At 37.5% G+C, this 23771-nt stretch overlaps 1 protein-coding gene across 3 annotated transcripts in view; it reads left to right on the top strand.

Annotated features, from left to right (window-relative positions):
* The first annotated feature begins 1710 nt into the window (after positions 1 to 1710).
* LOC145673400 (uncharacterized) overlaps positions 1711 to 23771 on the top strand; it is a 537699-nt gene continuing 515638 nt past the window's right edge. For 2 of the 3 annotated variants that reach the window (XM_081743063.1, XM_081743061.1), the window contains exon 1: positions 1711 to 2296. In XM_081743063.1, the coding sequence (XP_081599189.1) occupies positions 1816 to 2296 (481 nt within the window). In that variant the 5' untranslated portion in view covers positions 1711 to 1815. The remainder of the gene's footprint in view (positions 2297 to 23771) is intronic. The other variant, XM_081743062.1, reaches the window with a different exon arrangement.

The following is a 23771-nucleotide window of genomic DNA, read 5'->3' as shown; positions in this document are numbered from 1 at the left end:
ATATAAATATCCTTCTGCCATCTTTCCGATAAGTGTTCTACAATGTCCTGATAACAATCAGATGGCTGATAAACACTATCAGCTGGTCGTTACTTTGGCAGGAAGTTCAATTGCCTGTTAACAGCTATCAGCTACTTGTTATGTTACGTGTAGTGAATCATGGACGAAATCGAAGAATTGTTGATGCTGTCAGAGGAGGATGAAGAGATTGTTCAATATATAGCGAGGCCTAGAAGACCAAAAATCATCAGACAACGAATCGATCAGTTTGGTAAATGGGCTGAAGAAGAGTTTTTTGATCGATTTCGATTAACAAAAGGCAGTTGTCGTTAGCTGCATGAGGAAATTGCTGACAAGATAAGAACTCAAACTGATACGGCAAGTTTTAGCTTGAATATATGCCAATTCATAACGATAAGTATACGTGCCCGCATATAAGCGCCATGTAATTTGTGTAGTTAGAAGATGATGAAATATATTCTATATACAAATCATGGATCTTATAAAATATAAAATAAAACTTCCTTGATAAAAATACAGAGTTTAATTATTGAAATTGAATAATATGTAAAACATATCTAAATCATTAATCTAATTTACATATGTTTAGAGGTGGAATATAAATAAATTAATTAATTCAAAGCTTAGATTGTGTTATCATATGGAACATTATAAAATAGTGGACCTGGGAGTGTAATATATAACAAAATTAATGTTATAAATTTTAGTATTGCTTCTTAGATTGTAAGGACGAACAGCAACATTTCTATGTATATGGTACCAATGCATATATACATGTAGCTTAAAAGGTGTTTATTACTTAAGTTTGTGTTTGCCTTTACGATAGTGTACCCCTAGACTATAAGGTGCATAACAAAAAGTACCGGTACTCATTTCTGTTTCCCATGTTTTCAATAGAATAATTTAAACAAGCACACTGAAAATGCACTTGACGTTTCAATTGTTTTCAGTATGAGCAACAGAAAACCAACCAATCAAATGGTCCGTTATAACCTTGCTTCGGGTTAACTATCTGACAGAGTATATACCCGGCACAGTACATTGTGGAACGAACCACGGGTTAAAGTAACTGACAACTTTCTGATATCTAATTCTGACTGATAGTAATAAGAAAGAATATCAGGATATTGTAGGACTGGCCCTATGGTAGTTTCGTTAGGCAAAAGCTAATGAATAGGAAGAAAAAGAAGTTGTGGCAACATCAAACTGAGCAATCACTTCTATTTACCAATCGGTATTGCTAAATGTTTTCCTAGATACAATTACTCTATATTTGTTTACCTGATAAGAAGCCTTACTGAGAAGAAAAGGAAAGAAATTTAAAAGTTAATATATCAAATGTTTGAATTTCAATGAAATGTTAAATGTTGCTTGTTGTAACAGTTCTAGGAAACTGTGATTTTTATTAATAAATCTGTGTGCTTGCTCGGTTTCGGACAAACTTTTTAATTCTTTAGTAAATTTTAAGTAATTATAAATGATATAATAAGTTTTAGTGCTGTGTAGATACATATTTACAACTAAAAGTTACACCTTTTCTCTTTAAAACCAAAATTTTGCACTTAAAATTTTAGCTCTATAAAACATAAGGGATTAGGACCAGGGTCTGCAGCTGGAGATAATAAATGTCAGTGAATGTTATGAATAAAAGAAGAAGAAAAAGAAGAAAAACAACTGACTAAGATTATCAATAATGCATAATAATTGCAAAGAAAGTAATGAAGTTTAACTCCATTGCTGTATGGTTGAATTTAATTCTATTAATTTATTAGATTACGTTTTAAATAGAAAACGATGACATACTTTGAGAAGCTGAAAGGACGTGATGTTGAGTACCGTCCTTATATCAAAAGCCGCGATTGGAAAGCCTTTGTATTTCTTCCATGGACTGAGACCTGGAAATTCTTCCTTCATATATTCATTTTCCTTATGTCTGTGGATATATTATTGTTTAAGCAAGATATGTTGATCGTTTCGCAGAAAATTGATCCAAAAAAGAGGAGAGGTAACATGTTTGGATCAAATGAATTATACTTTGTGTGTGAAATATATTACCTTTTGGACACTATCTTTTGCATTACACATCGATATTGGACATCGGTAAGAGTAAAGAGACTCTTTATACCAAAATCCTTACTTCTGATATTAATTGACATCATTAGCTTACTGCAAATAGCTGAAATATATCTACTAACAGGCGATGTTGATGTAAATATATATTTTTACTTGAAGATCATCAAGCTCTTACGAATGTATCACATTCTTATAGAGTTTGGTAAGTTTAAAAGTAGAGTTTGGTAAGTTTAAAAGTATAGTTTAAAAATTTTAAAAGTTTAATTTACGTACCAGATGAAGCGTGCAATTTTACTTTTGGCACACCACTCGCAAGGATTATTGAAAAGTTATTATTCTTTGATTGTTTTTTAAATGATACGTTCTAAATGATTTGTGCTGGGCGATATGAAAATATCTCACTTTGCATAGATAAAATTCAAGGGTGCCATCATAACAAATTATTGAAAAGTTCGATCTGTGCTAATTTGTCATCCCCATAGCAGAACATGCAACGATCCGCGATGTGATCGCAGAAAATTTACCACGCCTGTGCAGAAAAATTGCCAGAGGAAAAATGCCAATAGAAAAGTATAAAAACATGCCTGCTATGTGTAGATGTCTTAAATGCACGGACGGCTCACATAAGTTTGAATTGTTATTACGTCGCGTAAAGCGTATTTTTAGCAATTACAAGTGTTTCTTCTGCAGAAATTTTTTGCAGAATTTCTGCAGAAAATTTTTGACTTACAGAAGCTCATCGCAGAAACACAAAGAAAGTTCTGCCATCGGGTTTGTCACTAAAAGCGCAAATGCACTCTAACCGAGTCAGGGTATGGCAAAGCAGGGAGACCCGAACAAAAGACCTCGGTGGTATACGGGTACACGAGGGTAGTGAAACAAGTGGATTTTGGAAATGATACGAGATTCAATAGCACTTGTCATAGTTTCATACTAGTAGCGCTCTACTTGCAAACATAAAACACAGATTCTTTGCACTGTGCAAAAGTACACCACCGGTGGAAAGCAGTACCAAATACAATCATATGCATTTACTTATTTTATCCGTCGTAAAACTCTGGTAATGATTTTACACTAGTAATCCTACACTTGTGAACCTAAAATACAGGTGTATTGCTTTGTACGTAATTCTATTACCAACATAAATTTGTTCTATACAAATATTTTTTTTCAAGTAAAGTATTGACTTTTACCTGTAAAGCTTTCAAAATGTGGTGTGCTAAAAGTAGACCAGCACCGAATTAAATTTAAACTTGCATTACTAACTGGTTGCCAGTTGGTTTTGTTCCACTACAGAAGATAACACCAGTTTTACAACCCTTTTCCAATAGTTTGCATTACTGTAGTTTTGATGTTTAATTTCGTGACAATAGGCTATTCTGATGATGAAGAGTAAATTCAGCGGAGTGGGGATTTTGTCTTGGAGGAGTATTGAAGGCAGGGTTTAGTGAAACCTTTAAATTTTATGAATTTTCTTGATATCCATCACTGGTCATTGGGAAGTATTTTTCTCAAAGCTTCTGACTAGGAATGGACATGAACGTGTCATTCAGACATCCGAATCAAACCTACTCCATTCGATAAACATAATGAAGATATGTTTATGTACAAAAAATTAGATGCCATGAAAAACGGAGCAAGTCCTGGGTCCCATTAACCCTGTTAGTATAAAGAAAATCGTAGTCTCACAGTGAAATAGCTATTGCATCAACAGTGTTCATTGGAAAGTCATGGTTTTTAGTCATGGGCGGAGCAATAGGGGTTTGGGGGCATTGCTACTCCAACTTTTTCACAAAGAAATTAAAATGCCACCTACAAAAACTTGTCATAAATTTACGAAATTATGCACCCCCAGCACACAATTGCTAACTCCGCTCATGTTTATAGTTCATTCTCTTCAGCATGAAACAAGCTTTCCAGAGGTAAAAATTGTACTTGAACAAGGAAGATTGGAGAATGTCTGGAAAATTCCCCCCGTCTTCTTTGGCCCCCTCTGGAGTAGCCCCGGTAAACGCAAACAATCCAATTGTAGCTCGAAAAATATTATAGGGGATAAGAAATGAGTGTGCCAAGTTTTGTTTTGATAGATGAAATAGATATGAAAGGTAAGGTTGTAACCAGTACGCTCTGTACATACAAATCCGAACCTATGAACTGACCTACAAAGATAGCATAATATAAAAATATAAACACAATACAATTTATCCTGATATCAAGATTTGTAGCCTACAACATTCTCTGTAGAATGAAGCAAGCGTTTTAAACAACTCTGCTACAGTTGTATTGGGGTAAAGCAAGGATATCCACCAACATGCCCATCCATGTTATTTTGTTCTCTATTCCATTCTTAATGTGTCATACTATATCTTCTTCCCTGCTTTAATGATATACCTTCTATATGTATACCTCATGATATTTTTCAAGGTATATTTTGTGTACTGCTACCAGTGTGCGACTTACCAGGGAGGTGAGGGGCAATCCCCATCTGAATAATTAATTGGAAGTCTTCCATAAATTTTGAACTTCTCCATGTTAAATTTTTCGGGTGTGCACTTTATCCTCCTTAAAATGTTCTTTAATTCGCACACTGACTGCTACCGGCCTCGGTTTAGGTGTGTTCAATGAGGCTGAGGACGTATCGAACTTCGAGAGTGAAAATTTATCGAGTTGTCATCAGTTACTCGAAACATCTCAAGTATTTTAAATTATCAAGATTTCAGGTGTTTGATTATTACACAAAAAGTTCGGGATTATCAGTGTTCTTGGAAGAAAATGCAATCGAGGTTATCATAGATGTACACAATATGTACTACATGGGCCTATATGCAGGGTGTTCATTTTAAGAGTTGTCTCCTTTGAAATTAAATGACAGAAAAGTCTCCTCCCACAGATCTAAGTTTATTTATCCCTTTCCTAATAGATTACATAAACATGAATCTTAAAGATTTGTGGGAAGAAACTTCATTTCAAAGGATTCAACTTATAAAATGAATATCCTGCATGTAGGCCTACGTAGTATACGTATATTGTATACAGCTATGATAACCTCGACTGCATTTTTCTTCCAAACCCCGAACTCCCGAACTTTTCAAGATATTCGAACAAGTAGATAAATTGCGATCATAGTTTCTCGAAAGTTCGATAATTCGATAAAATTAAAATTCTTTGTCGACGAAACGGTTTTGAAATTTTGTTGCATTGTTATCGATTACTCGATTATCGGAATAGCCCTACTCCAGTGTCGCTTCAGAGGACGCACAACTTCATAATAGAGCTATTTTGGAAGACATTTTTGCAACTCATCCCCAATTTTCCTCTTCACATGTTACGGAACAATATGCGTGATACCTATTGAAACACTTGCTTCATTTTACAGAGACTGTAGTACAATTCTTTATATGAGGATAAATAGTACTGCGTTTATATCATTTTATATTATTCTCAATATAGTAGCCTAAGCAAGTTAAACTAAAAGAAAATAAGCGATCAGTGGAACAAATTTAGAAGAAGCTGCTTTTTGGTACACACGTTCAGAATAGCATTAGAAACAATACTAGAGATTTCAATTTATGTCAATGGTGAGACATGGAAAATCGTTTCCATCTTAAAAAAAAAACTAATTTTGGTCATTTTCCTTCACAACTTTTTGGTGCTAAAAGTACGTAAGATACGCAAAAATTTTGTTGGATCTTTCTTGTTGAGCTTTACATTTCCAATAAATTGAAGAAAATTGCAAATTTCTGAAGCAGTGGTTTCTAACAGGTGGTTCGCAGACCCGTAGAGGTCAGGAAACAATTACTACAGAACAATATTTTATAGTTGGGAAAAGAGTTTTATCTTAAACTAGACTTCAGCAAACATTATAACACCTCTTATCATGAGATATATATTGCGAGCGGTGATAATGATTAGGAATAATGTAATTATAAGGGTAATAGTCATCGCAAGAAACAAACTTCATGACTGGGAAGTACTTTCGAAGAACATCGTCTTCATCGCCAGCCTAGGCACGCTTCAAAAAGGATTTAAACCATGAAAAGAATTTCAAAAATGTGCGAAGTAAAAATCTTGTCACTAGAATTAGACATATGTTTATTATAATATCACTTAAAATTTCTTACCGTACTTTGTTTTAACATATTTAATTGATGACAGGACGCATTCAGGGTGTGTAGGTTTTCTTACTATGATAGTAAAATTTCTTATTGGACTATCAATTTATAACACGTATATATATATATATATATATTACAAAAACTGAAAGAACTGCTGATTATATTCAACAAGATTTTACTGAAATTTGAATATTGACAACAGATGGCAGTGAGCTTTTCTTGTGAAGGCGTTGAAAACAAAGAAACAGAATGTATTTTCATTTGCCAATGCAACGTGAAATCTTTGTTAAAATTTGTTTTCACGTTTCAAATCGTCACGAGAGTTCCCAGAAGTACTAAATATCATAATTGTGATTAGATTGGAACGCAAGAAATTTTCACGGAACTGGACACCTGGAGCTCTAACGAGGTTAAAAAATAGGGTATGCGTAGCTGGCGGAGGAAAACAAGCGGAATCCAACCGTACCACTGAGTGTTTCCATCCCCATTGGTTGAATCGCGAACTTTTGAAATATGGTTGGATTACTTACCTCTCTGAGGATTAAGGAAACAACTGTCGAATTGGTTTTAAGCCTCCACAGAGGCTAACACAATCTAATTGATTTTACTGTTGACGAACTTGCTATTCTCTTGGGTTAACGATTTGTGTTTGATATTCTCCTCTTCGGAGGGCTATATCACCGAAACTAATTGATGACTTTGGCACCTCCACCGGATACCGATTTTATTAGTGCTTCCTCTTCGGTTTTGGCCCTAGGACTTCTCATCCCTATGGCGGACTCTGGAAATGCTTCCGGTCCATCGAATCTTGTTCAAACAACTCCATTGAACATTGGCCCACATGGTCGCCAAAAAACGCAACCCCATATTGTTACCGGCACTACACGGCTAGTACCAACTACCACCACTGTTCCTACCACTTATGCAAACTGTGTAACTCGTTCCTCGTCCAGAAATACGAGAAATCATCAAGATGCGCCGGGGTATCATTCTGAAATCGACAAATTCGAAATTCGCTACACATGTCCGCAACAACGCTAGTTTCGAAATTTTCGGGTTAAAAGCAAAAATATCAACTTTAAGTTACAGCGGACGAAAACACCACGGCGTCCCCCAGTGTTATCAGTCGTCATACGGAGCGTGGAACCTGAATTCACTGATGAGGAAATTTACTCCGAATTACATCAAGGACTACCTGTCAAGCATTGTATACGTATCAAGAATAACCAGGGTCCAACATACTTAGTCCGCGTTCTTACTGATCAACAACAACTGATCGACCAACTTCTTCTCCACGGTGCATATGTATACCGGCGTTGTTACAAGGTGAAACCATCTCGCACACCAGCACCTCTGCCTGTTAGATGCAAGAAATGCCAACAAAACAATTTCCATCGGATATCTGAGTGTCCGAACTCCATCAAATACGCCTACTGTTCACTTGACCATCCCACAAAAAGCTGCCCTAATCTTATGGAGCCACCACATTGCGTTCGATGTTCTGAGGGACACCCTACCTATAGCTACAAGTGTAAAGCTAAACCTAAACCCGATCCAGCTAAGCCAGAACTTGGTGTACGCATACGCTCTGTTGACACTCCAACACCGCCAGCAAATTAACTGCGCCATCCAATAACTGTTGAAGACCTATTACGCTTCCTCATTATTTCTCTACAAAATATCCATCATTTTGCTCGCAATCATATCCTGAATCAGGTCATGTATGCGGCCAAATTACTGTTTAACTTACAACATCATGCTACATGTTCCGGACCTACAGTTCACTTTCAAATTCAACCACTCGAAGTCTACGTTTAATATGGGTACTTTTACATACGCTAGTTAATACGTATCCTTATAGCTTATAACTTACTTTTCTTATCATTCGATCAGTCTTAACTAGAGATGCAAAAAAGCCGGCTTTTTTGAATCGATGGTTTTTTTCACATAAAAAACCGGCTTTTTTGGGAAAAAAACGAGAATTTTGGAAATTTTGGCTTTTTTCAACTTCATGATTTTTCTAGCTAAATAGCTTTCTTATAGTATATTCTATAATTAGATAAGAATTCCATGACCTGAATGTGATATTTCGCTCTGAAATTCACCATCAAGATGGATGGAGCACATGTTTTACGAATTAAAGCTAACATGAAGAATGTAGTATTTGAGGGTAATTTTAGAGGCTATTTAACTTTATTTTAAGTTTTGAGTTATCGACATCGTTTTTCTTCTCTAGTTTGTCATCCGTGTTTCATTTCTAAGAGCTTTTAGTACTCTAGCTTCTAGCGCAAAAGTTAAACTTGTCCGTTTTTCTATTTATCCGTCAAAGCGTACGTTTTTCAATATATCCGTCAAACCGTACTTCCACATTTCTGTTATACTGTAGCTGTGAAGTGATTTAGCAATAATTTTCCGGACACAACCTTGAATACCAATTTATACAAATAATCAGTAGCGGATTTAGAAAAGTACTTTAGGAGGGGTTTTTCTGATTGTTTCGTTTCCTAAAAAGTCCTAATTTTATTTGGGAAGTGCTTGGAGTTTATGAGTACAGGCATAACTAATATTTCGTTTCGTTTATATGTTTAGCAATAATCTTCCGAATATAACTTTAAAATCATTTTATACTGAGAATCAATGGCGGATTTAGAAAAGTATTTTGGGAAGGGTTTCTTACTAATGTTTAGTTTTTTTTAAAAACATTCGTAATTTTTATTTGACGGAAGCTTAAAGTTTATGAGTAAAGGCATAAATAATAGATATTTCGTTTCTTGCAGACATTCCGTAACTTTGGGGAACGGGCTTCAGTCCGAAAGACCTCCCCCCTAACCTTCGCAAAACCATCACTGCTGGTAATTAGTAATAATAACGATTTAAAAACAATAAAAAAGGAAGTCGCCCAACTCACAGTACACGCACTATTTCTACATTCACAGATGGAATGAAGAAAAGCTTTGTCAGAATGGTCGAATGCTGGTTGTATCCCGGACTTCCCGATAGAAGCGCAAAATCTAAGCACTCAGTCATGTTTGTTGTGCAGTTGTATTTATCTTAACTTAAATATATTCCGTAGTCTTTTTTTGGGGGAGGGGGAGTTCCGTAATGATATGTTGAATCCCTCTTGTTAAAAATTCAGAAAACTTGAGGATTGGGTAAACTGTGATGGTGGTTCTATAAAACTTAACAGTTGAATTTCAAGAATATACAGAACCAAAAGCTCTAGATGTGCAGCCTTTAAGTGTATCATATAAATCTAAGTATTTCTCTTATGTTTTATTTTAATTTTATTTTGTTTCAAAAAGAGGGTATGGAATGTTTTGAAGTAAAAATACTACATACTATTTTGCTAGTTATTTGTGTATTCTTTAAAAAGAAGTGTTTACTTTTAGGGTTGGCTGGTTTACACCAACTTTTTTTTTAATAACTGGTTTAACCACAAAAATAAAAAGAATGAAAAATGCGAGTCGTGTGAACTTTATGGTGACGTTTCCAGATATCAAACCACCTGCAATAGTTTTATTTCCCTTTCACCTTTTAATCAAGGTGTCCCATGTTCAATTCTCGGTCGAACCACAAACCTTCTTTCATGCGTAACCCAAGTAGCGGTTCGGATGTCAGTTTAAGCGAAAGTCTTCTCCTTGATAACCTCGGTATTTCGTAAGGATTTTAAACCTAAATATACGAAACAAACCAAATTGTATATTTCTGCATGCTTAAATGCGTGTTGTTTTATAAAGAAGCCAAGATTGCTTAAATATATTGAAAGAAATTGGCAAAATTTATCGATTGCCTACGTAGCTTCCAACATTAGCTTGGATTGGACTTCCAATGATATCTACGTACTAAATTTGTAATTTAATACCTCAGTTTTAGCGTACTGATTATGGTACGTTGACTTTTAAATTTTACATGCAAAGCAATAACAGGATTTTCCCGTTATTGTCTTACATTTCAAGTAATGACGGGATTTTCCCAATGGTTAGGGCGGGAGATTCTCAACTTAAGAAATTTACTGACCGCACTTCTTTAAGCTTATGGGAGTTCTTCCGGCATAACCCCGGTGTTGCATAATAACATCAAGGCGAAACAAACTTATTTCTGTGAATATGTAATATAAATACATAAAGCAAAAAATCTAAATCAAAAAAGCCTGGTTTAAACCAAAACAGCCTGGTTTAAACATCCCCCAAAAAACGGGTTTTTGGCATTTTCAAAAACAACAACGGTTCTTGCCAACTCTGCTTACTTTTGTATATAGGAGGTTAAAAATTCTTATTATATACATTGGTTAATCCTGTGGAATTCATAATGTAAATATGTTGAAGAAAAATTGTTTGAAATATTTCTTCGAAATTCATAGTTTCTTTTCGATGTTATATTATTATCAGCATCAACCACTAATTAAATGATTTTTTGTGTTATAGAGAAGCGATACAAAGTCTCTTTTATCAATTTAAAGCAGTATTTTGAAAAAAGCCCAAAATTTCCCAAGCAAAAAAGCGAAGCAGAAAAAACCGAGTTTTTTTCCAAAAAAGCCGGGTTTTTTCCCAGCCCTTGCATCTCTAGTCTTAACACATTATGTGCTCTTTACACAACTTCTCCAAGAAGAACAAATTGCAGCCTTTGCACTTAACGAAACGTACCTCGCACCATATTTGAACTGTTACTTCCCGAATTATCACTTACTCCGACATGATGCTCCATCTGGTCCAAGAGTCTACGAAGGTACAGCTATAGCTGTTAGCCAACGCCTTCCTTAAAGAGCAGCCACGGTTCCACTTCACCTCACACTCCACCTTCCTGAGCATAATGTCACGACTATTTATTTTCGAGGCCACACTGTTACCTTCGTTATCATATATTTTCGTCCAGGCAAATCAATCAACTACGACTTCTTTCGATACATCGATTCTACCTTTCGGCACTACATTATCATGGCGGATCTAATCATTCATAGTCAGTCACAGCGGGACAAAGCTAACTTTTTAGACTTTCTTCACACTGAAACAGTTGCAGAGTTCCATGTGTTACCGAAGCCTACACGCCCCGTCAGCAATACTACTCCTGATGTTGTCATCACATCAACATCTCTCTCGCAGAGTATACATATCGATGTGCTTGATACCATTGGTAGCGATCATGTGCCTGTCAAACTTGCACTTTACTGCTCTCCTCACTCTCAACCTAAGCTACCTCAGAAAGTATTCTGTTACAAGCGAGCTAATTGGACACAATATCGCACCGATCTGGACAATGCTACTAAAGCCCTACTCATGCCTACTGCACATTATGATCTTGATAACACAATAGCTGCGGTTACTGAATCTATTCAAGATGCAGCACGCCATTCCATTTCAACATCAGAAATACAATTACATAAACCAAAACTGCCTCCGCACTCTTTACCTTTCATATCTGCTTCTCGTCGAGCACATCGTGAGTATCTAGCTACGAGTAATCTTTAAGCGCTTCGACTTCATCGACAATACATTAGAATTATGCACAATTATATTGTTGCATATAAGAAACGCCATGGGATTCAAACTTGCAACACACTTGCAACTGAATCACTCCCCAGTAAGTATTGGCGCAAATTTCATCAACTCACCGGGAAAGTATCTCGCACACCATACCCCATTGTCCAGTATAATCAGGCAGTCCTTACTGATATGGACAAAGCTAATACGTTTGCTTAATTTTTTTCAAGATATTTTTACACCTCTCCCAGGTTGGCATATACCGCAGCGCCTACAAAATTCAATAAACCGACATACAGATCCCACCTCTGCTACTCTGTGCCCATCTACCAACAACTCTTTGGAACCGAACAATCAACTTACCACTCCAATTCAACCAGACGATATTCGTCAAACATTGTTCCGTAAAAGGAACACTGCCCCAGGCTTTGATTGTTACCTATGTTCTCATCAGGCAAGCATCACCTGCTTTTCTACCTTTTCTCAGCACCATACATACTTTCATCCTGCGCACTGGATTTTTTCCAATCGCCTGGAAATACTCAAAAGTTCTTCTATTTCGGAGACCTAAAAAAGCTCCATCTGACGTACAATCTTATCGTCCTATTCACCTCACCAGTTGCCTTTGCAAAATATTGAAACGCATTCTAGTCCTCCGCTTGCACGCTCATCTTGCAACTCATAACCTACTTCCTATTCATGAAACCGGTTTTCGACCTCAATTTAGTAAGCTGGATCAGTTATTACGACTATCTACGGCTGTTTACAATCAATACAATACAGGTTTTCCTTCTTATCTGGTAGTCTTTGCTAGAAAAACTAGAAATCTAGAAAAAGATTTTGACAAAGTCTGGCACCCTGGTTTACTATACAAACTTCATAACTATTTTCTACCATCCTCATATATCAGATTCATCCATTCTTTCTTATTAGGGCGGCTAGCATATATCTCTATTAACGGAACACTTTCTCATCCAATCTTCCTCCAATCTGGCGTTTCTCAAGGCTCGTCACTGTCTCCTCTACTATACCTAATGTATGTTACCTCTTATGTAATGTATGTAATGTAACCTCTTAGACCAACCACATTAAAGTGCAATCCAACTTTTATATATCTGAAGCGCTCACCCGACGAAAGGGCAAAACCCTTTAACCGGGACGACGGACAAAAAATTCACTCCGCTGTAATACTATATGACACTATATCACCTCCAATTGGAACCTGCCACTAGAGACCCCGAGATCTTTGCCATATATCATCCACGTCATCTATCACCTCAGGTTTATCCATTACACGCACAGTGATTACCAACTAATATGGATCTCCACTGTCTTCATCAGTTCCTGAGTGGCCCCACAAACAGAAGATAACTGCATTTGTCCACTAACATAACCTAGTGATTTGGCGTCTAGTGCAATTCATTCATTATCATTTCATCATATCGTTCTTTCAATTAATATATTATGTTTTCTACTTCGTTACTAGCCTTTCCACCCTTTTTTAGCCTATATGCATATATATAATATTGTTCCACTTTACACTTATATACTCATTTTGCACCTATCACCTTTTGTTCTTATTATTATTGTTTAGTTATCCTTCCCTTGATTAATCATTATCAGTATTGAAGATATGTATAAGTTATTTAATTCTTAATGAATAAAGAAAAATCCCATAGACCTACTATAATATTATGGAGTCCAAAATGTTTATGAATCACTCGCCCGAAGAAAGAGCACAACCCTTTAACCGGGTAAACGAAAAAAAAAATTCACACATCTTCAGGTCGATTGTTTATTGATCTCACCAGTTGTGACGTACCAAACGTCAAAACAGCTGTTTTTGTTATCCTTCCCGATCCTGAGAGTTTCTCAAAGCAAATATCAGGCAACAGTTGTAAGACTAATCTAGCGAAGTGCAACTGCTGCTGTATATTTTACACTGGGGCTTCTCTCCAGCTGGCCACTATCCGAATGGGTGGTCTTTACCTACACACCTACCTTTTGGAAGCACTTTTTGTTGTCTCTGTATCATCATGGCCTCAGCTTCTTCTGGCTTACCACCTATTTCTGCGGCCACTTCCATTTCGGCTGCTTCGTCAGCTACGCGGAAGGACCACTCGAAACGCTCTTATGATACTGGGCCAAGCATTCACGACGATCAGCATAATCATCTCATGCACCAAAGGCCAAACGTCATCATACCCTCAGTGAACCTTCACACTCATCATCAGAATCTCATATAGACGATGACTCTCTGGAACGCACCACGAAGCCTCAAATTCACTCTTTCCTTCTCACTAACTATGATCACAGATCTGAAAATTATGTATCTTCGCCTCGTCAAGTATGTACCACGCACAAAAATCACACAACTCATCAACACTCACAAAGGCATCATAATCAAGACAACAGATACAGATTTCGCCAGATTTCGCCAAATATCTCCTTAATACCTATTCATTTAAAATCTTCTGCAAACAAGCAAAGATCATCAATCAGGCACCTTGTCTATCCAAACAACCGTCTCCACCACGCCGATAGCCAGCACTTTCTGTCGTCATACGAGGTGTCGATCCGTCTTACTGAGTTGACGAAATCACTCAAGAGCTTTGCCTTGACGGCCTTTCCAACCTCAATTGCATCCGCATTAAGAATGCTTGCGGAAACACCTACATGGTTCGGGTTTTACCCCAATCCAAAGAAACCATTAACTCCTTTACAATGGAACATTCATCTACCGCAACAAACACCGCGTTGAACCATCTAAGTCGCCTTCACCGCTACCCATACACTGTAAAAAATGTCAAGCCTACAACACGCATGCGACTAGTTCTTGTCCAAATCAGTTAAAATGCGGATTCTGTTCAGGGCCTCATAACACCCGTCAATGCACTAACCTTCAAGGACCTCCACATTGTTTTATTTGTAATGCGACAGATCATCCTACTTACAGTTATAAATGCAAGGCACGACCAAACGCAGATCCATTCAAACCTGAATTAACTGTTCCAATAAGACCACACGCTATCCAAACTCCCCCACCACCTACAGACGCTTGTCAGCCTATCACTATTACGCAGTTCTTGTCATTTATCACTATTACCTTACAGAACATCCATAAACTTCTCCGCCATCATATATTGCACCAAGTTCAACAGGCTGCTAAGGATATTCTGTACATTAATTTCACAGCCATATATTCAGGACAAACAGTTTACTTTCACTTGGACAAACTCCAGACGGAAATCCAACTTTATCCGTCTTCCTTTTCTCTCCCCACGTCATGGCACTTCATTTCCTGTTTCTCAACATTCGGTCACTCATGCAAAAAAATTCTTATTCCAACAACTTTTGATAGAGGAAAATATTCATTGTTTTTTTGCTAAACACACCTTACGCCTCGCTTAAACCCGCAAATCTCACGTTACACTCTTCTTCGCCAAACTAATACCGCACCCGCTCGTCGAGCATGCGGAGGTGTTGCCATCGGCTTTCCACCATCAATTCCATTTCATGTTGGAGATTTTCGGCCCTAGCCCGGCCCGGCCCGATAACTTTTTTAAAATTCTTGACCAAAACCCGGCCCGATATATTTTTTTTAAAAAAATTAGCTCGAGCAACAATCTTTCTCAAAATTTAGTATTAAACTTGACCTAACCCTCAGAAACATTTTCTAAACTCTGGTTCACAACCTGACGCTTACCTTCCGAATAGTACCATTGCCTCCTAGAACTTTGCCTGTCATCGAGAGAACAAAAACTCCATTTCCTGTAACAAAAATCTAACTCAATTGATTTTTAGCATAAAGTGAAGATGGCAATATTGTTTAGCGACATGCCAAACTTTCCCATCCCTTCTTGTCATATTTTGTGTTCAGTGAAGGTCAAGGTCAGAGCTCAATTTACCGCGCAATGCCTGCAATCCTCTGTAGTGAAAGTAGAGCCGCTAAGCAACACAAACTGTAAATAGCTATTTCATTCTTTGTAACATTTTTGACGGGCACACTTCTTCATCGTTTGGCTTTATCACAATTATCGTTTAACAATAATTATTAAAGAATTGCAATTAATCGGTCCCAGCCAGGCCCGACCTGAAGAGAGATCAGTGTCGGCCGCCCAAGCCCGGCCCGTGCAGGTCTCTAGCGTCCAGAGCACTGCATTCCATCTTCATCTACTTCTCTGCCCACTGCTTCCTGCACTACAATCATTCAGTTTTGCAATCTACTTGCAGCTCTTGCAGTAGATTGACTTAATTTTGACTGCTTGAAACATCCCCCAGAACTTTCCTTGAATATCTCTCTAGGGTAATCTTGAAGCCCTTCGGCTTCATCGCCAATACATAAGGATCACTCATAATTATATCGGTGCGTTTGAAAGACACCACTGGATTCAAACTTGCAGTACACTAGCTAATGAGGCACATCTTACAAGATATTGGCGCAATTTCCATCAATTAACCGGCAGAGTTTCTCGTACGACAAACTCTATTGTTCATAATCATAACAGTCCTTACGGATGCAGAATAGGCTAATATTTTTGCAGCTAATTACAAGATACATTTACACATCTAAAAGGTTGGTATACACCAGATCGCTTACAAGCTACTATCAATCGACATACCGATGCAGCTACTACTTCTTTTCGCCCGTGTTCTGATGTTGATTTAGAACCAAATAATCCTTTAACCATGCCGATTTACCCCGATACTAATAGTAAGACACTTAGAGGTAAACGCAATACTGCACCAGGATTTGACTCCATTAAATATGTACTCATCAAACACATCATTCTGGGAACTGGATATTTTCCACTCGAATGAAAATACTCTAGTGTTCTTCTCTTTCCTAAACCAAAGAAACCTCCATCAGAGGTCACATTCTATTGTCCTATTCATCTCACTAGTTGTCTCTGCAAAATCTCGGAAAGAATCCTTGTCCGTCGCATGCATGACCATCTTCACTCACATAACACTGGTCAACAGTGAAACTGCTTCGGAGATAAAGGTAACCAATTCTTACTGATTTTAGGCTGCTAATAACGAATATGAAATTTGTTTTTGAAGATTGTTTCGGGTTTCAAAGAAATACTGTACGTTATCACCGAATACACTGTATTACAGATACTAAGGGTTCGTGGCAACAGGAGATGTCTGCTCATTTAAACGAATTTCCATTCTTTGACGGTTAGTTTCATTGCTATCCTCAGAGACGTATGCAACGGGTGGGTCCTGCGACTCGACCCCTGAAATTCCGAGTTTTTTTTTTGTAAACGTAGTCTAATTCCAATTCCAATTTTACAAATTTTAGTATAATTTAGCCTGAGATTGTATTTGGACCCTCCAGAAAGCTTAGGACCCCTCCCGTAATAAATTCTTGCGTACATCTATGGTTATCCTTATTGCTCGCACCTCATCGATGACAAAGAAACATCAACCACATCACGGTTTAGTTTGTATTGAAGAGTTCGCCAGAGAAAACGTGTTGTATAAGTTTTTTTTGTAGTTACAATTTGGCATCCCAGACGTGGTCGTGATGAGATCTTGCGAATGTGCTGTTATTTATTCATTTATTATTATTACTATTATTATTATTATTATTATTATTATTATTATTATTATTATTATTATTATTATTATTATTATTATTATTATTATTATTATGAATGTGCTGAACAAAAACATGTCGCGTAAATGTGTTTAGAGTGCAAAGCAAATTGTTGTTTTTAACGAATTGGCATGAAAAATAGAATTTCATGCCTATCATAAAGAATGCCTATCACTTGTACTTTCGCTGAAAAGTGGGAGATGTGGACAAGAACTGGGCATCACATATTTCTTGTAATACTTGTTCTACAAACTTGCGGGACCAACTACATGGAAAAAGGCCATGCATGCCATTTGCAGTTGCAATCATATAGAGAGAACCAACAGATCATACTTCAAACGGATATTTTTGCTTAGCTCCCCCAATTAAATGTCTATCCAAAATGAAGAAAGTGAACTACTACCTATTCAATTATTCCTGAGATGTTCGTCACTGCCACACTCTAGAGAGCTATAGGTTCCACATCCTCCCGTACCTTACTCCAGTGTTTCATCCGGTGAATAGCAAAAGGCGGACAAAGTCCACCAAGGTTGCTAAATTCTGTTGCAGATTCTTCGCCTTCCACCGATCCTGACTTCACAAAACCAACGTATCGTTATCTATTCTCCATATGATACTCAACCCGAATTAAATTACCTGGGATTGTCTGAACGTGGTACAGAAATACTGGCATCACGACTTAAAAACTGGGGAGCTTATTTTGAAGTTTAAAATGCCGTGTTTTAAACACGTCAGAATCCCCTGGAACAGTATTTTCAGTGGAAAGTGATATAGTATGTTGTAACATTGTAACTGGTCTTATGAGTAAGCTTTACATAGAAGATCATCCCGATGAATGACGGCTATTCGTAGACGCATCAAAACTATTCTTCAAATATATTCTGCGTAAACTTCCACAAATTGCTGAAACTAAAATCAGGTAGGGAATCCTTATTGGCCCTCAAAGTCGCTAACTCTTCAATGATCCTGAATTATATAGAGTGTTTAAAAATAAGGAGAAGATTCTTTCCGAAAAGTGGTGACGAACGTTTTGTGAAACGAGCCGTCTGAAAACTATAAGAAAGTAGTGGAGCACTAATACCTTCTACCAAGTAATCGGGTGTAAAATGACACTAAAATTGCGTATGTTGCACTCCAACATAGCTTTTTTCCCCAGAAAATTACCGAGCAATCATTGATCAACATTGGAAACATTTCAACCAAGTTATATATATGATGGAGAAACGATATCAAGGCCGTGGATCTTTCCTTGCAAGTCTATCCTTGCTGATTGTTGTTGGGCAATCGCTAGAGATGTTCCAGAACCACAATACAAGAGACAGGCAAAGAGGCGCCATTTGTAATATGCATGTAAGTTACCTTTTATCACTTTCATTTTATGTAGTTTGAATTTCTTATTGACACTTTTATATTGTTCGGAACAAACGATGTGCCAAGGACACACACAATCAATTATCCTACCCTATAACCTATATGTCAAGTGATTTTTTGTCTCATATGTAGAGGATCTAACGTTATAACAAAACGCATTTTACTCTCTTTACGTGCTAACATCACTTTATATATTTTTATTTTATATCTCACTTTTCCCTATATAATATTTCGTATTCTCTAGCATGATTGAGAAATACTTTTCCCGCATAATTATTGTAGATATTGCAATGAAACTTGGCACACGCATTACCTAGCTTCAAGTTATATTGTATTTTGGTACCTGTAGATGGGGCAGCACCAGGGCGCACTGCATTTACAAAAAAGAATTTTTTAATTAAAAATTCCCAATTTTACCCCAATTTTCCCTTTTCTCGTACATCACACACACTCATTCTCATGTCATCTCTTTGAAAATCTGTTTTATTCTGAAGAGAGTAATGTAAAAGTCATGATACTCAAGTAGATAGTACTGTTTGGATTCTCTTTATTTTATGTCTCACTATATAAAATGTCTCCTATATAAAATTTCGTATTGTCAAAAAGAAATGAGAAATATTTCCCCTCTCACAACTATTATAGATATTGCAATGAAACTTCGTGCATGTATTACATGTAAACCACAGTGGTTTTCAAAATATATTATACTTTGGTACCTGTAGCCAGGGCCGTGCCATAGGGTGCTACATTTGAAAAAAAATGATTTATGAACGAGAAATTCTCAATTTTACCTTAGATTTTCCATGCTCTTATACATCAAGTATAGACGCGCATAGTACCGTTTGCAAGCTTGGTTTATTCTGAAAAGAATGACATATAAACCACGATACTCGGATGAACAAAATTGAAGCAACAGCCACTTAAGTGAAAGGTCAAATAGAAAATGCAAGAATCTAAGTGTCAACACTACATATCACATATTTCTGTCGATTACACTTAAACTCCAACCAATTCAAGATTTTCATTTTCAGTTTCGTATTCAGCATCCTCATTTACATAAGAAAATGTACTTTTCATTTCCGAAGCATGAAAAAAGTTAAAATTTGTTGTCCAGTGTAATCTTCTTCGAATACACCAATCTGGATTTCGACCAAATTTTAGTACTCAGGATCAGTCATTCGGTGTCACAACAGCTAAATACAATCAATATAATACAGGTTTTTCTTCTAGCCTTGTAACATTTTCCTGGAAAAAAGCTTCTGACAAAGTTTGGCACTCTGGCTTACTATATATAATTCGTAACTACCTCCTACCAACTTCGTACATCCGCTTCACACAATCCTTCTTAATAGGATTATATCTCAATAGATGGAATAGTGCAGTCGCTTGGCACAAAAATATTTCTATTCTGGATACCAGTATGAAACTTGGCACATTTATTAATTATAACATGTTGAATGAAAATCCGCCGGGACACAAAACCGATGATCACCCCGTCGGACAGAATTCAAGATGGCGTCCAAAATGGCGGCACAAACTGAAAATACTCCAATTTTGCCGTTCTTCGAGCCAGTTTATATGTTCATTGGCATGCTAAATTCAAATAACGCGTTTTCAAAAATATTAAGGTAATAGATTTACAAATATAACAAATTATGGCATATTTACATCCATTTTAATGCAAAATTAAACATGATATTTACTGTAATAACAACGAAAAAATCGTTTTTAAAATTTTGAATGACATGTTCAGATCTTATAAGTAAATCCAAAGGTATTATTGTAGTTAAGTATTAACTATGTGTTTTTAAGTAATCTCATGTTGTTTAAGTAATCTCAGTAATCTCATGGACTGATGTATTAGTTGATGCTAGAGTAACATCAACTGGACGAGCTGTATCGCTTCTATCGTGCTCTCATGTCAAACGCGCTCGTTATGCTCACTAAGTAACAGTGGCTACACTATATATTTTGAGAACAGAAGCATACGAAGCATATAAATATATCAATGTCTCTAAAGGAATGTCGTATTTAGATTTTAACGAATGGTGCAATCTACGCAATGAAGAATCTCTGCATTTTACTTTCTGGTCAATAACTATGAAACTACAGATTCTATTGTTCTCTTTCTTACAAAGTGTGCATGAAGGAAATTTTGTACAATTCAAAACTATTCTGGAAGATATACTGATGGTGATCAGAAAAATGGAAGCACCTGAACGAAATTGCAACTTAAAAGATTAATATGCTTTCGGGCCACCTTTCGCCTTTAGAACAGCCTTGATGCGACGTGGGATGGAGGCATAGAGGTCGTGAATGGTAGCAAGTGGAATTTTACACCATTCCTCGTGCAGGGCATCGGCCAGTTCTGTGAGAGAGGATGGAGGTGGAAGTCGTCACCGGAGTCGTGTTTCCAAGACGGACCACAGATGTTCAATTATGTTGAGATCTGGGGATTGGGCGGGCCAGGGGAGGTGTTGAACTTCATCCCGATGTTCCTCAAACCACGCTGCAACAATGCCAGCTGTGTGAATGGGTGCATTATCATCCTGGAAGATGGCGTCATTCTCCGGGAACAACATCCGGACCATAGGATGCAAGTGGTCTCCTAAAATTGCGACATAATCGTTGACAGTGATTCGTCCGCTAAGTGTGACCACAGTACCCAATGAAAATCATGATATGGCAGGCCACAGCATCACCGAGCAGCCGCCATGTTTCACAGTTGGGCGGAGACACTGCAGATCATAAGCTTCTTTGGGAGTTCTCCACACATAAACACGGCCCGTGGTTGGGAATAGGGTGAAGGATGACTCATCCGACCATATCACACGTTTCCAGTCCTCAACGGTCCAAGTTGCATGGTCGCAGCACCATTTGCAGCGTGCGAAAGCGTTATGCTCCCTGATGAGCGATTTGCCCCGTGCAACACGACATCGTACGTTCATGTCATGTAATTCGCGGCGGACTGTGATTGTCGAAATAGGGTGGGGGAGGTGCTGATTGAGTGGCACGACGGTTCTGCGTGACAATGAGCTTTAATACCCGGCGTGACCTGTCACTCATGATTTTCTTCCGCCCACTGTTCCGCTTCCCCGATGTGGTTTTCCCGTGTGTTGTGTAGGCCGTCATCACCTTCGACACTGTCCCACTGCGACACACCTAACACAGTAGCCACTGCCGTCACATTCACTTTACATAATCGCGCACCAACAATTTGCCCTCTTTGAAAATCTGAGAGGTTTCCCATTTTACACTACCTCCGTACGCTGCAGCCACTGGACACTGCTGTTCCACTGCGCCTGACGTAGTATGGAGACCGACCTAACACACCACCACCAGCGGTCCGGCTCTGCGGGACACCGACACCACCGCCAACCCATACATCTGACGTGTTACCAACTACAGGTGTTTCCATTTTTCTGATCACCATCTGTATGTCCCTGGATGTTTGTTTTAAATCACACAAACTATGCCCGCTGGTCGCTAGTTTTCATCAAAACACTGAAAGAACTGGAGATGCGCCATCCGTTTATATATAAAGAATTCATGAAAGGCAAATTCGTAAGTCAGAAGAGCAACCGAGCATTTTTAGCAATGACGGATGACCATTTGCATGAGCAAAATAACAAACAAGTTAAAGGAATTGGTGGAGCAATAGGACTTTTTGACAAACCTGCTGCACTTTTGAAATGGATGGTTGCAGGGCCAGATATTGTAAAAATGATATCTGACTTTGCAGAACAGTTTTCAGTTTTCGATGGTGAAAAAGATGCAGGTGATGAAAATGACGTACAGCATAAGGAAAGCAGCAAAGCTTTTGAAAAGAGATATAAGGAACGCGTTTTAGATGTTGTAGCTTCCTTTAAAAGGTATGGTAACTCATTTGAAGAAGGTATATTAACAACAGCAGTTAGCAAAATATGTGCAACAAAAGATGCAGAGAAGTCAGTCAGAGAAGCCAGGAATCTTGGAAGATGTCTGTATGAAAATTTTGTACAAGAGAGGTTGATTGAAGGGAAAACGTCAGTTCATACAGTAATTAAAAGGTGTAATTTAGTGTTATTTAACAACAGAATGACAAAAGGTGAAATCTGCACTTCAAATGCAAACAACAGTCCTTAGAAAGGACGCAAATATATTATGCAAATTGTATGTGGCGAGTCAGATTAGGCAACCTGACGTTGCAAATGTTTTTTCTCACGAAACTCACCCATATCCTCTCTCTATTAGCGAGTTCGGCAAACTTCGCAAACCATCAAGAAAGTCTGACATTATTACCTGTTTATCTTCAGATGTTTGTGAGAATCATGACAGTGACTGTAGTATTTCATTTTGCTCGGCTATTGTTATAGATGGTGCTGCCCTTATACATTCTCTTACTCCAGGTTCATCTAAAACATTTGGAGAATTTGCAACCAAAATATTTCGACCTGCCGTAGAATCTCATCTGCAGAAATTGATAGAGTTGATGTAGTATTTGACAGATACTTGGCAAGAAGTCGTAAGGCTAACACTCGTTTGAAACGAGGTTCTGGAGAAAAAAATGTTAATCAAAAGAACAACACCATTTCCAAGGGTATTTAGAAAAATTTTGCAAGTTGAAAATAAAAAGCAACTTTTCCACTTGTTTGCTTCTGAAATTGAATCACTGGAAGTTGGTTGTAAGGTTGTTATTTGCACTGATGAACACCTCATAATTTGCGTAGGATCCTATCATAACAACAACCGTCTCCTTGTTCACATGGAGAGGCAGATACAACAATTCTTCTACATGTGAAAGATGCAGTTTTATGTGGCCACAAAAATGTTGTAATTTCAACAGTAGATTCAGATGTAATAATAATTGCTGCAACGGCCCTGAAGGAGTTGCAGGCTCTCGATTTGCAGAACTTGTACTTTATTTACGGTGTTGGGAAAAGCATAAAACCTTAAATAAAGTACAAGTTATTACAATGTATGTCCTGAAACTTGAAGAATTGCCGTTTTTTAATGCTTACACGGGTTGTGACACACTATTTTCTTTTCATGGGGTTAGTAAAACTAAAGCTTGGAATGTGTGGAAGACACTGCCAGAACTAACGGACGTCTTTATTCGATTGTCTAATC

The sequence above is a fragment of the Thermobia domestica genome, chromosome 16 (assembly GCF_964235325.1).
Source record: "Thermobia domestica chromosome 16, izTheDome1.hap1.1, whole genome shotgun sequence".
In the NCBI taxonomy this organism is placed as follows: domain Eukaryota; kingdom Metazoa; phylum Arthropoda; class Insecta; order Zygentoma; family Lepismatidae; genus Thermobia; species Thermobia domestica.
This window is presented reverse-complemented; position numbering and strand designations above follow the sequence as displayed.